The following is a 14,892-nucleotide window of genomic DNA, read 5'->3' as shown; positions in this document are numbered from 1 at the left end:
GACAGTAATCGCACAGTGCACAAAGTCTCACAAAGACATGTGCTGAACCAGACAAGCATGCATATGAAAAAAAGAGTACACCTTGAAGAGAGAGACACCAGCCATGTACAAGGCAACCCTCAGTTGCCAAGGAGACGACCACTATCTTTCTTGCATCCTTCCTTATTCATCCATCCTGCCTCATCTACCTTTGCAAAGTCACGTATAAATAGAGTGGATGAATAATTAAGCTGCATTAGGAGCTTTATTGATGAAATAAAGACATCCCCACCTGACTCACTCCATCTTGTTCATACCCTTTTTGTAAAGTACCTTTTACTTGGTTCACAAACACTTACACGTAGTTTCCCTTTTGTCTTTTTCTTGGCTGTGTAATTGCTGTTGATAACCAGCAGATGTTAGTACCTTATGCCTAAGTCACACAGACCCAAGGACCACTGGTCATGAGGAAAAAGATGTATTCCCTGACTAGTTACAAGTGTTTGCAAAATGTCCCATCCATGGTGTGAAACATATACTATTGCCTTCAGAGTGAGATCTCAACTTAAATGAACCTCAGTGAGCTGCACAGTTTCAATGGTAGAGCTTTCATATTGTTTTAATACGTGACCGTTTATAATACTTCTGAGAAAAGTATGATTTGTTCTGTTGTATGTGCATTATGTACTAAGAGTGGATGCTTGTTTTCTTGGGTAAAGAGATTACCCTACTGTAATTTAACAACTGTGTTGCACTTCAAAACATTGACGTCAACTACCATGCCAATACAGTATCACAGAAGAACCTTAAAACATACACTTTGCCCATGGGTTTACTGTTCGCTTCCCCTTTAATAGTTAAAGAAACATTGGGTCGCAAAGGCATGGTTAATGAAGAGCAAATGCAGCCCCTAGCTAAGGCCTTCAGCCCACATTCATCATGAATTCAATTTCCCCAATGCACGTACAAAGAGTATCTGGAATCATTACAACACAACTAGCAGGCATCCCCTGCTCATAAATAAGCCTGTTAATTGACCTGTCATAGCTAATTGCTGCAGGGGATATGAGACTGGTGAGTGTGTGTTTAAGAAAAAGAGTTTATGTGTACGTCTGCATACTGTACTGTGCAACAACCACCCTTTGTATTTTCCTAGGAAAAGGGGAACTCGATAAGGTGATTTATTGACATGTAAAAACATACATGAAGATGCAGTATGCAAGGCAAAAACAATCCTAATGAGGTTGAAAGTCATTATTTGGTATGACCACCTTTATTCTTTAATGGTGAGATGGAGGAGGCAAATCTATATTTTTCATTTGTGTTGTGCTTTTCTTTTAATCCAGGTTTGCTTTTACTGAATTGCCGATGTATTTGGGACCATTGCTATACAGAGAAGCAAAGCCTTTTCAAGTCAGATGGTTTCTAGATTGAATCAAAATCTAATGGTAATTTTTCTGTGTTCATAATTAAATAATTTTTAACAAGGTTCTCAAAACCACTGGCTTAAACAGCCCAAACCATGACTGAACCTCCACCATGTTTTACAGATGGCTGCAGACACTCACTGACTTGTTTTGTGTATATAATCAAGTGATACCTGTCAGGTGATCGAGTGCAGACCTTTTAACTGTTCCCATAATTAGATCTTCTGTAACGAGCTGAGAATACTTTCACTTTACGTGATCATGTGATCCTGTTCTTTGGAAAAGGTTATCTGCTGGCCTGAGGTCAATTATCACTTCAAAAAACAGACTCAAAACAGTTTTATTCCCACAGACTTACATTTAACTGTGGGTGTGGGTGTTTTAACTTATATTTTATTTCTTCACAAAGCTGTTTAATGTTTTTATCTTCTGTGTCAAGCACATTGAGTTTATGTGTGAAGAAATATGCTATATAAATACAATTGTACCTCTCTCCTGACCTCCTTCACACATATTTAGTGATGATTTGAAACAACAATTCCAAATTTGAATTCATGATTCTACAAGACCTGTTGTCACTGATTTTCTGTCCAGTTCTTGTGTAATATGGCATACCTCGACTTTTCTTCTATGCTTCTCTTTCACTGAGACCATTTCTGATGAGGTTTCAGTAACAGTAGATGTCTACATTGATGCACTCTCAGGTCCTGTGTCAGTTGTTTCCTATTTCTTAAAGACAGAACTTCCAGATACTAGTTATCTGCTATAGATAGTATTTTAGACCTGCAACGTTTTCTTTCATCCTCACTGTATTCAGTTTCCTTTTTTTCCTTAACAGACTACTGGTAACAAAGTGTCTAAAGATTACAATCTAAAATTAATTCTTTGCTAAGTTCCCTGTCATATGTAGACACAACACTGAGGCATCCCTCGAGCTATAGGTGCCTTTTTATGTTTGAATAATTCATAGGCCATTGTTAAGTGGAAAAGAGGAACTGCTCGAGACCACTTTAACAAATTAAAAGAAAGTCTGGTTCCTTAAAAACAAAATATAAAGAAAGGAGGGTTGGCTCAAAACTTTTGCATAGTACAGATGCCTGAATCTACGCTGTATGCTTGTGATTTTATTTGTGCATAGATAGAATGTAGACAGATATATGGAAAAAGAATGTGTGATGGGGTATTGGCAGCTTGATAGCTGAAGACTGTCCTTTTTAAATTTAAAGCCATTAGTCATCAGCCTTGAGAGAAGATATCTTGAAAGCAGACCAGGACAAGAATCAAGCCAGTTACTCCCCTTGCCCCAGCACTCCACGAGAGAGAAAGATAAGTGGAGAGAATGGGAACTAAACAGACGGAGACAGCAAAACACACATAGCAAAACTAAATTGTCATCATTTTTGCCCTCCTTTTTTCTCACCCTCCGCTGGATTTTAAACATTCTAAAATAGAAACATATATATACAAACTCACAAACAAACACATCGAGTAAGAAAAGCTGGAAAAATGAGTGAGAAAGGAAACATCATGTCCAGTTAGAAAGAAGGACTGAGTCATCTAGTTTGTTCTGCCACATGCCAACAGGGAAGAACTAACTGCAAGCGCAGCTGCCAAAGAGCCGAAGGGACTTCAAGGATGTGTCAACAGACAGTGCTCAAACACGGGCGCTTCTTCTGTTATGTCTTCCAGGCTATTTTCTTCCACTATTGACTGAATGTGCACAGTTACTGTAACCCAAACTTTAAACTTCCGGTGAACTTAAACAAGGAAAGATGACTGTACAGCTAAAAGCATGAACAATTGCACCCCTTGAACTGAACTGAGAAATAGTTCGGATAACTTTCTAATCCAGTCGAACAGACTTTTAAATGGAGTTTCATTTGAGGGTAACAGCTCTTGTATAAGCAACAATCAGAGACTGGAAATCACCAGCTGATGTAGAAGGCCTGAGGTAGTTCTCTTGCAATTGTCTTTGTACAGTAAATTGAATTGTCACTGTCCAATCAAGTGTGTGTTCCTTTACTGTAGTACTAGGTTTCCTACTGTATAATCACAAGTTAGTATGACATTTCTTGTCAAACTAGTGTTTTCATGAAGAGTTTTTTGCAAATGCAAGAACATTGAGTTGGTGCCCTCTCTTTGTATCAGCTGCATTACTTTCTCTTCATGGGAGAAGTTGAAAATAAACTACCTACACTGTGCCTAAGAAGAGCTGTTTTGTCTGTGACACACAATTCACCAGGCTTTTAACAGGAGGATCTTGCAACTTTAATCAAGTGCAAGTGCAAGTCCAGATGTGTGACTAATTAAAAGGAATAAAAAGTGCCCTTAACCCCCACAGGTACGAAATTTGGTGTCTTAGTTATGCCTTTTGGATTCACTCATACCTTTAGAGGTAGAGGCCACTGTTAATCAACCAAAAGTTTTTTTGACTCATCACTTTTAACACGTAATTAGACTTGTCTCTTCCAGGCAGACAATTGCCCTATTCATAGTGCAACAATTGTGTGAATCACATGCTGTGGCCTTCGCGGTCAGATCTGAACTACAGTATGGGAGATTTTGTACAAATGAAAATAAAGTAATGAATATCTTTTTGAAAAATTACATTTTATTCCTCATGTGGACCTCATTGTTGGATTAATTCCAAGTTATACTGAAGCTGTTATCCTTACAAAAAAAAAAAAAAAAAAAACCAAAAAACCCAACAGATTTGGTCTTGTATTTCTGTCCATTTGCGTACCTCTAAAACTAAAGAAGCAATATGGGAATTAAACCAACCCAGAGGCTAAAGAGATGTGCTTGCAAGCAGTCCTCAACAAAAATATGCCATCCATGCAGAATGTACTATATTAGGTTGAATGCTCATTGTATAAAAAGCACAACAGAGTAAACTACAAAAGAAACTATCACATTTTTGGTACTGATTCATATATTGGCTTGTACATTTGGGTCTAAAACATTTTGCTAGTACCAAAACAGAGCCAGTCCATCTATTCTAAAGAACTGTCTGAGTGTAAATAAATAAGATCACTGGTGCCGGGATGTTTTTCTTTTGTTTTGTTTCTGGAAACAAATAAATTAAGCGTCAGTATTTAGAGAAATTTATTGTATTTGATCACCACTAGCTACAGATGTTTCTGTCTGCTTACTTTCATTTAGAGGTCAAAGCTGTATGCATAGCTGCACATTTATGTCATTTGGACCTTTCAAATCTGTATGAAATCTTGTTGCCAGCCGTAAGATTAGCACATTCTTGATGAAGTAAATGATTTTCTGGTTACTATGTGAATAGGCTTGCTGCTGACATTCAGCAGAAATGAGCCCAATGTGTACTCAAAGGTCCCCATTTATCAATAGTGCCCTCAGTGCTAAAATGTCAAAATCCTGTATCCACATTTATTTAAGAAATGAAAAATGCACACAAGTCATACAAAAAGCTTGGGGTTAATTTATATTTATCATATTTTTCATTGCCTTCATTAGTACTACTTTTGGCACAAATTTGTAAAACTTGATAAATAATAATGTCACATTATATTGATTCTATTGGGTGTACTCTCACATCGCAGAGTATGTCTACCTGCAGTGTCGAAGCCACTGAGGGGAGGACTGACTGGATGTATGACCGCTAAAAGGGGTATGAATTCTTTCCCAACACACTGCACCAACCAACTCCTAAAAGCTTAAATACTGTATTTGTTTTTATGCTACTTGCAAGTTTTCTTTCATCACAGAAGAGAAATGAGATTATTGGATATTAGTTAACTCAAACATCAATAAATATAAAGCGATAGTGATTTTGGGAAGTAGATCTCTGGGCAGTTTAAATGTCAGTCTTTAAAATATATAGTGAAAAATTCAAGCAGTGTTTCAAGACCAACTCTTTTTGGGAATTTCCTCATTTCCATTAATTCATGGTGTAAAATCCCAGTGCTGCCTTTGTGCAGTGGAGAATGTTCCTCTTGGGAAAGACACAGTAGAGAGAAAGTGGCTGAGAAAGAGGGACATCCCACAGATGAAAGAGATGACAAAAAAATAGATTTTTTTAAATGTTTTGTCAAAATACAGTTAGGTCCATGATTTGTTGGACAAAGACAAATCTTTTGTAGTTTTGCCTTAGTATGCCACCACAGTGGATTTTAAATCAGCCAATCAATATGTGATTGAAGTGCAGACTTTCAACTTTAATTCTAAGGGTTTTACAAAAGATTTCGCATTAACTGTTTAGAAATTACAGCCATCATTATACACAGTGCCCCGTGTTCAAAGGCTTAGAATTAATTGGAAAATTGACTGACACACAGTTTTGTGCACTAGGTGAGACCTGTTTCCTTGTTATTTCATGGCAAATGAAGCAAACATAATATCTGAACTGGATTCAAAGAGTTGAATTTCTACGTCGGAGCTTTTTAACAGAATTTTAAGTATGAGAGATGTCTGTGCAAGTGAGAGAGGCCATCATTTGTCTGAAAAACAAAAAAGCAAAACAACAACAACAAAAAACTATCAGAGAGATAATAAATAACTTTAGGAGTGGCCAAATAAAAAGAATCTGGTACAGTATATTAATAAAAGGAACATCTTTGCAAATGGAAATATAGACTGGAACCAAGAAGGTGTAAACACTCAAGGAAAGGAACGCCTGAAGAGATTTTGCGACCAAAAAAAATGTAAAAAAAAAGTCTGTCCAGTTCTGGAAAGAATTAAAAAAAAATCTTTGCACAGGTGAACTTGTACCAGAATGATAGGAAGAGAAAAGCCGCTCACGTTATTAAGCATACCGCGTTATCGACACGTATGGCTCCTACTGGTCACTAGTGTTTATTATTGATGTGACTGCTGATTCTGTAATCACCAATCCTACGAAGCAAAGAAATCAGAAAGGCCTTACCTGAAAGGGTCCACTGGGGGTAACGTCAAAGAATGCTTTCTTCCAGTCTGGGCCTTGATGACCAGACTTTGTCCACATCGCTCTGTCCACAGAGGCAATGCTTCTCACTCGCAGATAAACATTGAGAGTACCTGTGAAAGAAAATGCCATGCACAGCCACACATCCAGACAAACACAGCCACAAACATGCACAGGAAATTAGAAACATTCAAAGTCATTGTCACTCTAGCTAGTCTTATAGTTATGAGCATTACCAAACACAGATATATTCCACTGCAAAAAATTAAATGGACTGAGAAACTGCTATAAACATAAAGTGAACTACTTTATGTTTAACCGCCCATCAAGAAGTAAGCTGTGTTGTGATTGCTAAGTTATAAGTAACAAAGATATTGTCTGATAAGATTAATATCCAAAAGCACGTTGGAAGGACAATATTCCAGCACGAAAATGATCCATAACCAGTGAAAACTAAGGCCTGGCCAAGTAAGTTGCTTTGAATCCGAAAGAATACATTGGGGTTAGTTAAAGATAATACTAGAGCAAAGATCAGTTTGTCTTGGAAGAATGGCCAAATGTTTCTCCTGAAATTTGTGAAACATGGTATCATCCTGTGGAGATTTGAGTCTGTCCCCCAGAATAAAAATGACTATAATAAACATTTAAACAAGATTCCAATTTCAATAGCTAAAGGTGCCGTGACTTTTGTTGCATTTTATTCACATTGTGAGGACTGTATATTTAATATAGCAAGTCTAAAACTCTACCCTATTGTTTTACTTGCCATGGAGAAATAATCCAAATAGTGTCCATCTCTTTTTTCGCCTCTCTCTGTCTCTTTCAGGTCTCTAAAAGTAGGTGTGAGAGAATCATTCATCTTCTTAATGATCCCCAGCCAGCTCCTAATTGGAACATTAACCAACCACGAGTCTCTTAAACAAATTTGCAAGCAGGGGGCATGCTATGCTATACTATATTTGTGTGTGTGTGTGTGTGTGTGTGTGTGTGTGTGTGTGTGTGTGTGTACTTATAGACTTATGCTTACACAATGGAATCAATCATTGTTTTGTGAAAATATAAGCCTATATTCTTTAAATCCTGGAAAAATCACCAGGCTGGCAGCACTAAGCATCATACTTTGTCACAGGAGATTTGTGATACTAGGGGAAGGATCCAACTGAGCAGTTAAGCAACATGTTTCAACTGTCTGTGGGCACCGAGGGAAGCAGTGTTATCGGACTGTCAATCCAGTCTTCACCTTAACCCTACATATTTTAGCACTGTGAAAATGTCAAATAAAACGAATGACGCTGTTTAATTAAACATTTCTGGCACATTTACAGAGATTTAAAGATTTGTTTGGCAACTGGCAGATGGCTGGTTTGATTCCAGTTGATAACAGGAAGGGCATCTCATGTAAAAAAAAAAAAAATCAAGACATGCGGAGGTGCTGTAGTGATCCTTGTGACAAGGGAGGAAGTGAAAGTAGCTTTAGTGGAAGCCAAATTGATAACAGCTACAGCCAGTAGCTAGTCGATATATACTGAGAACCACCAATACCTCCAGAAAACCATTGTATCTGACCAAACCTGACTCCTATCAAAGAACATCTTGTTTTTGTTGAGTTTTTAGATTCTGTGTGAATTACATAAAAGCAATATGCCGTATTTAGTTGCTTTTGAAAGCCATGATTCTTTTGCTGCCTTTGAATCAGTAAAGCTGTTTTTCCATGGTTGTGGTCATTATAAGGAAAGTCTAGTCTCCACAAAAGATGGGCAGTAACGCGTTACCGATTACTATTTTCAAGTAACGAGTAAAGTAAGGGATTACTATTGCAAAAAAGTAATTAAATTACTGTTACTTTCCCGTAAGCACGCTGCGTTACTGCGTTACTAAACCGTGATTTTGTTTGTGAGAGTGTCTCATGACAATGACGTACGAGCGTGCGACGTCCGTGGCAGCAACAGATGTGTGTAGTACATCAACAATGGATAATATAGAGTGCGGGACAGAATATGACCATGCAGTATTTAAAGCTTGGAAGTACTGACTGTTAGTCCGTAAAAAGTGACAAAAACATTAGCGTCCACTGTACACGCTGCGTGGGAAGAAAACTTCTTTCTACAGTGAAAAATTAAACTTCAAATCTGAGCAAGCACCTAACAAGCTGCCACAGGAATGTGAAATTCACAGAGAAACCCCTGGATCCCCCCGCTGACTTGACCACTGCGGCACCGGGCAAACCTCCACCAGCCCCACTCCTGCTAAACAGGTGAAAATAGACTTAAGAGTGACAGGGCTTCGTGCTGCTGAATCTTTGATTTTATTTATGTTTTGCTGTGTTTTACTTGCATCTATTTGAAAGAGTGAGTGTAAACACAAAAAATTATTTTATTTTATATGCTGAAATATGCAGAAAATAGGTTTAAATGTTAAATAAATTTCTTCGAGTCAAAGACTGTTGCATAATTACATTTTTGCTTGATGGAATGTGCATAAAGTTAAAAGATTAAAACTAATAAAACAATTTTTAAAAAGAGACTTTTTCATTTGATTCAATTTTATATGATAAATTATGCAGAAAAAATAGAATTGGGCTGAAAGGTCCTATTGCTTCATTACGTATTCAGGTTGTGTATCATGTTTTTAAAAAGTAGCTAAGAAATAAGTAACTAATTACTTTTGAAAATAAACAATCAGTAAAGTAACAGGATTACTTTATTGGAAAAGTAATCAGTAATTAGTAACTAATTACTACTTTCAAGTAACTTGACCAACACTGGTCTCCACAGTGAAAAGGCAAATGTAAAACAGAATTTACCTTTTAAATGTAACTGTGGGAAAAAGAATAAGGTCACATATACCAAAATGTCTAAAATCATTTTTTTTAATACTGAGTATATTTCGCATGGTTTAGTAAAATCTGGATCTCAGTAAAAATAATGATCTGATAGAGTTGGAACAGCTACATTACTACATTACAAATGTTAATTACATTAAAGGTTACTTGCTCTTCTATTAGGTGAAATCTAGCAGATCTGTTTTTCGGTGTCCTACAAGGTTTTCCAACTGGAACTTAAATTTCACTTCCAAGAAGTGAACAAACATTAAATGTTAGAAAATATTTACCTCCCAAAGTCCAAAAAAGCAGCATTTCTGCAAGCAAGACCTAATTTTGATGTATAGCTTTACCTTTTAACTCAATCTCTTAATGTAACACTACATATCTGAGCCTCATAGTTTCTTTCTTCTCTCATTAGCCATACTCTCTTTCTCCTCTTACCTCCATAACCACCTACACACACACACAGAGCCAAAAGAGTGTTTGCGGACTCTGATAAGCAGTCTATTGATTGGACTGAGGTAAGGCAGTATATGCTGGTGAGAGTGTCAGGCAAGCAGAGGAGAAGGCACAGCTCTATCAAGGCTACTTGTCTGTGGAATCATGATTGGGGAAGACAGCAGAGATACACAGACCCACACACAGACGGGCATGCACTGTGATACTTGAAATCAAATGAGTTGTTTTTGTTTTGATATCTGAAAGGCCTACATTGGGTTCTCATCTCCCCCCATCCCTCATCTCATCCTAAATAAGGCTCATGGCCTGTCTGGTATGTTTCTGCTGCTGGTTTGCTATGAAAGCAATGCTGAAGAGTCCAGAGTAAACTGAAGCTTGTAGCCTCTGTCACCAAAGGGCAATACTATTCAATGTTTTCAGTAAATGCCTGATTCAGGGGTATACCACTGGGGGAAAAAAATCTAGGCTTAGACATATTCTTTTTTAAATCAACCTTTGCCATGCAGAGGCTGGTTATAATGCTTTCCTGAAGATAGGGACTAAAACCTATCAAGTGAGAGACAGACATAAAAAGCATCTAGAAAAACTGCGTATAATTAAAAAGAAAGTTGTGTGTGCAAAATACTATGCTAACATTTATATTGCCAAAGTTATTTAAAGTGTAATAAAACTGTTTTTCAAACCGCATACAGGAACTAATTGTCTTCAATCACTCTGGAGTGAAAATAATCCAGTAATTCCAAGTAAGCTTGCCAGTGGCATTGCAAACCTGAGCCATAAAAAATACTAGCCAATGCCAAACAGAACTAATTAAATGTTGTTTATTGTTGCTGCCAGCAAGCCCACAGATAAACATATTAAGGTGAAAAAAAAACACATCACCTGGGGAGGTCTTTATTTGTGCTGCCCTATTGCAAACCTGCAATCCAAAGTGAGGAAAGGGCATTATTCTTTCTGCCCTCATTTTTTTGCAAAATCTTTGAAAGGTGCCTTTACCTCTTTTAAACTCTCAAAGTCTTAGGATTACAAACAAGCAAACTATATGTGGGCTAGAAAAGAGCAGCATTTCAACATCTTGTCTGAAAATTGTGTGGCGTCAAAGTGCCTAAATGCTTTCAATATATACAACCTTTTAACACTTTTAGCACACTATATATCAAGTACATTAAAACTGGCTAGCACTACAGCATGCTCTCACTATTTCTGGACATCAACAGGCTCTCTATTTTCTGTGCTTAATTTTTCTCAGTATTTTTCTTACCATTCACTTTGGTCTCAGTCTCATCATTAACCATCTCCCTTTTTCAAAAGGTTGGCCAGCCCTCATCCTCCCCTCACTTGTCTTGTCTCATCTCTCACTGACCCCCTGTCTTATCCTCATCTTGTCTCTTTCCATCATTAAGAGTCACACTGTGTCTCCCTAGCAAAACTGTTAGCTCTGCCAAGGTAAGGCAATTAAAGTAACAACAAATTGGACAGACCGGGACGAACAGCACTGGAAATTGAGAGAGGGCTTGCAGCGGTGGTACCACAATGTGCTAATCATATGCAAGCATAGTGCAACTGATGTTTCACTGTCTCATTGCAAAACATCTAAAATACCTTTGACCAAACTACCCAATAAGAAATGAAGTGCTCCAGTATCTCTTATAAATCTGCCACCTATAAACAGGCATTACATATTATAGTAACAGTCAGGCCACCTCTATTTTAAGCAGAGACATTTTGAGTAGTAGCCAATTTTTGGCTCATTCTTTCTGATCTATTAAGGTTTCTCTCTTTACTGCAAAACCCTGAATAACCTGACAGAAACATTTCTACTCTCTTGTTAGCATGCCATTGAAATATTTGTGTGTGCAAAGCTATTTCTCTGTGGTAAATGTGCCCAAATCTTTGTCTTAATAAACTACCTCTCATTTCTCAACTTGAATATGCTTAACTATTACATTATCACACTTGGTTACACACACAGACACAAAGGCAAACTCCCACACACACAATACACTGTGCCCTTTTAAACCAAACACATCCTAAGGAGACAGGGAGGTCAGCAGGTAACAAATGCTAGATTAAAGCATATATGCTTGGGCTATGGACACATAAATCAATATTGTGTGCGTGTGTTTGTGGATAAATGTAGGTGTGCCTCTATGTATTTGCCATTTTTCCCCTTTTTGTAAAGAGCACATTCCCGCGTGCGTGCGTGCATGTGTGTGTCTTCGTGTGTGCACAAAAGTGTAAGAGTGTGCATGCAGGTGTGTAGGGCTCCTAGATGTATGCATTCTAGCTGTGTGACAGAGCATATTATGATGAACAACTCGCCCAAGTGACTGATTGTGTCTTGCCACTGCCATAAATCACACACCCACTGCCCCCTTCAACCACCTCCAAACACACAAAACACACACACACACAAACTGAGACCCAAGAAGCCACATACAAACAGAACTTTTGTAGCATCCTACATCCCAACACCCTCGCCCCCCTCTCTATTCCACCTTTCACCCACATATACACACGCACACACGTACACACTCTCTCACACAGACCTACAATTTTCTGTCTGACATGCTCTGCAAGCAAGGTTCAAGCACAGGGTTCAGCTTTTGACAGAGGCAAGAGCGATATGAGAACCCCGATAGCAGAGAGCACCAGTACACTGTTCCCTGTATACCCATGTGTGCCATTGTGCTCTCATACGAGAGAAGATAATAATGTTTGTGTATGTGTATATGTTTGTGTGAGCATTATTCTTCTTTCTGCGACTTACCAATGTGTTTGCCCTTCATGTGATAGTAGAAGGAGACGCAGTATGGGACTCTTCCTTTGGGGCCCTTGCTTGAGGTAATATTAAAAAGTGGCGATAGAAGAAGAGCCTTGTCACCCTGAGTACGTGGGCGTGATGCTTCAATGTACATGTAGTAGCCTAGAGTCAACAAGAAAGATAAAGAGTAGAAATATTAATAATAATAAAAGGCTTTCAATGGCTAATAAAGCCCTCTAATGTAAATTATAGACTGTAGGTATTGGGATAACAACATATTTCTGGGAGGTTTGAGGTAACATAATGGATCATAAGCTAGTGCCAAGTTTCTGCTTTATTTTCTATGTGATAAAAATATCTTAACACATTTAATCACATGTTCCACAAGTAAGTTAGACAAACTGAGGAAAAACAATTGAAATTTTTTCTTGGTCTTCCAAGTTGTTTGACATTTTATACACCTCCTCAATCTAATGCTAACTTCAAACTCTAAATCAGCTTTGAGATTTGAGCACTTTAATGCATGAAATGATGTCAGAATAAAATATCTTCCACAGCAGTCCTTTATATGGTAATGTAGAACTACTCACACTAAAGTTGAGACCTGACACTAATGTATTATCCCATATTTTATTTATAATTGCCGTGAAACACAACAGTGCGTGTACAACAACAACAACAACAAAAAGCACAGTGTCTGAAGATGAATGGTCTTGACTGTACATACACATTTGTTTTGTTTCTGTGCCTTTGAATTTACACTTCCACATTATACATTTGTATTTCTCTTTAGATGAGTCATAGTTTCCTCACCCTCCTTTGTTCCACTGCGGTCAGTGTCTGGCCCGGTGTTCGCAGACCGCTTGGGATTCTGCGTCAGGTGATTTTGTCTCGTCCAGTCAAAGATATCACTCCGGTCTTGAGAGAAGCCACATATGCGCTCATCTTCAAAACCACACACATGGTCTGAGGTGTGTGCGTGTTGTTACAAAAAAAAAAAAAAGAAAAACGGTAGAAAAACACATTAAATCACTGACATGTCAAGTGGGTGACATTGCAAACTGTAGATGACATAAAAGGCTGTTTCTTTTTTTTCACCCACCTTTCCCAGGAAACAAATGGCAACATCTATATAGGTCTATAATGACCTCTGCAATGTGCACTTCAAATCAGACAGCCAGGCAATTACTGACAAAGTGATAGGCACCATGTAGGAGGCACTGGTATACATATTATGTATAATTGAAAGTATGACTCTTACATTCTCAGACTCAAACTGTGTAAAACGATAAAAAAAGGAAATTAAAAATACCTGGAATAATGAATTGCACTAAAGAATTGCACTAAATCTTCTCCTTTGTATTCACTGTGCAATTCAGTGAAAAAATGCTCACCTGATATTGTATAACACTACTACTCATCATAAAAATAAAAGCAGTATTAAACATTCAGTCATCCAGTCATATGGCAATTACAAATGTTGTAAAATTTGTGGCTGTTCATCTAATTCTGTAGTTTTAAATAGCAGTGAGAGTCAAATACAATGTGCCAGTTTGGAAAATTAAAGGCTAAAGACAGATTCTAGCAAAGTTCGTTGAATATGCAAAGTTCATATTGTTAGTGTACCGACTGCTTTGACTTATGTTTAAAATCAAACCAATAAAACGAGAAAACACTGGCATGTAGGGAATATACCATAATACGGACTCATTTTCAAAATAAAACTGCAGACGGGTGGTACGAGTGTATATGCCTCTGCTCTTATACACTCTGTTCTATTAGTTGGGAGTGTTATGGTTCACCACACATTCATGGTACAGTTTGACATGCCTCAAATTGACCTTGTAAAGTGCAAGACAGATTGAGACCAAGATTTCATTAAATCTATCTTGAACTGTGTGATATGAAAAAAATAAATGTTGTTGGACCAAAACACATTGTTGGAGCTTCACCTCAGCACACCTACACAGTTAATGTTAAATCAATCAACCAATATGTGATTGAAGTGCAGACATTCGGCTTTAAATCAAGTGTTTTTACAAAAAAAAAAAACTAACAGAATTTTAAATATAAGGATTGTTTTCAATACTTGGATGAAAATCCTTTCCTTTTCTCCCACGAGATGCTCTGCTAGGCCTTTACTGTAGCCACCTTCAGTTGCTTCTTGATTGTCGGTCATTCTGAATTCAATTTTGTATTTAATAATGGAGAAGCATGCTCTATTGGGTCCATCACGTGACTGCCCGATTTCTTTGCCTTGAGAAAGTAGTTTTTACATTATGCTTTGGGTCATTATCCATTTGCACTGAAGCATTATCCGGTCAGTGCTGCAGCATTTCGCTGAATCTGAGCAGAGAATATAGCCCTGTACACTTATTTATTCATTCTGCTCCTTTTGTCAGCAGTCACATCATCAATAAACACTAGTGTCCTGGTTCCACTGGCAGCCATACATGCCCATGCCCTAACCTGTCCGCTGCCTCTGACATGTTTGATGGATAATGTGGTATGCTTCTGATCATGAGTC

At 37.7% G+C, this 14,892-nt stretch overlaps 1 protein-coding gene across 3 annotated transcripts in view; it reads right to left on the bottom strand.

Annotated features, from left to right (window-relative positions):
- Positions 1-14,892, bottom strand: part of LOC116313280 (MAM domain-containing glycosylphosphatidylinositol anchor protein 1) — a 182,135-nt gene that overhangs the window by 22,394 nt on the left and 144,849 nt on the right. For all 3 annotated transcript variants that reach the window (XM_039612052.1, XM_039612061.1, XM_039612062.1), the window contains 3 exons: positions 13,179-13,331; positions 12,372-12,527; positions 6,301-6,431 (listed from right to left, as the gene is read on the bottom strand). In XM_039612052.1, the coding sequence (XP_039467986.1) occupies positions 6,301-6,431; positions 12,372-12,527; positions 13,179-13,331 (440 nt within the window). The remainder of the gene's footprint in view (positions 1-6,300; positions 6,432-12,371; positions 12,528-13,178; positions 13,332-14,892) is intronic.

The sequence above is a fragment of the Oreochromis aureus genome, linkage group 1, assembly GCF_013358895.1.
Source record: "Oreochromis aureus strain Israel breed Guangdong linkage group 1, ZZ_aureus, whole genome shotgun sequence".
In the NCBI taxonomy this organism is placed as follows: Eukaryota; Metazoa; Chordata; class Actinopteri; order Cichliformes; family Cichlidae; genus Oreochromis; species Oreochromis aureus.
Note: the sequence above shows the minus strand (reverse complement) of the source record. Positions and strands in the feature narration are given on the sequence as shown.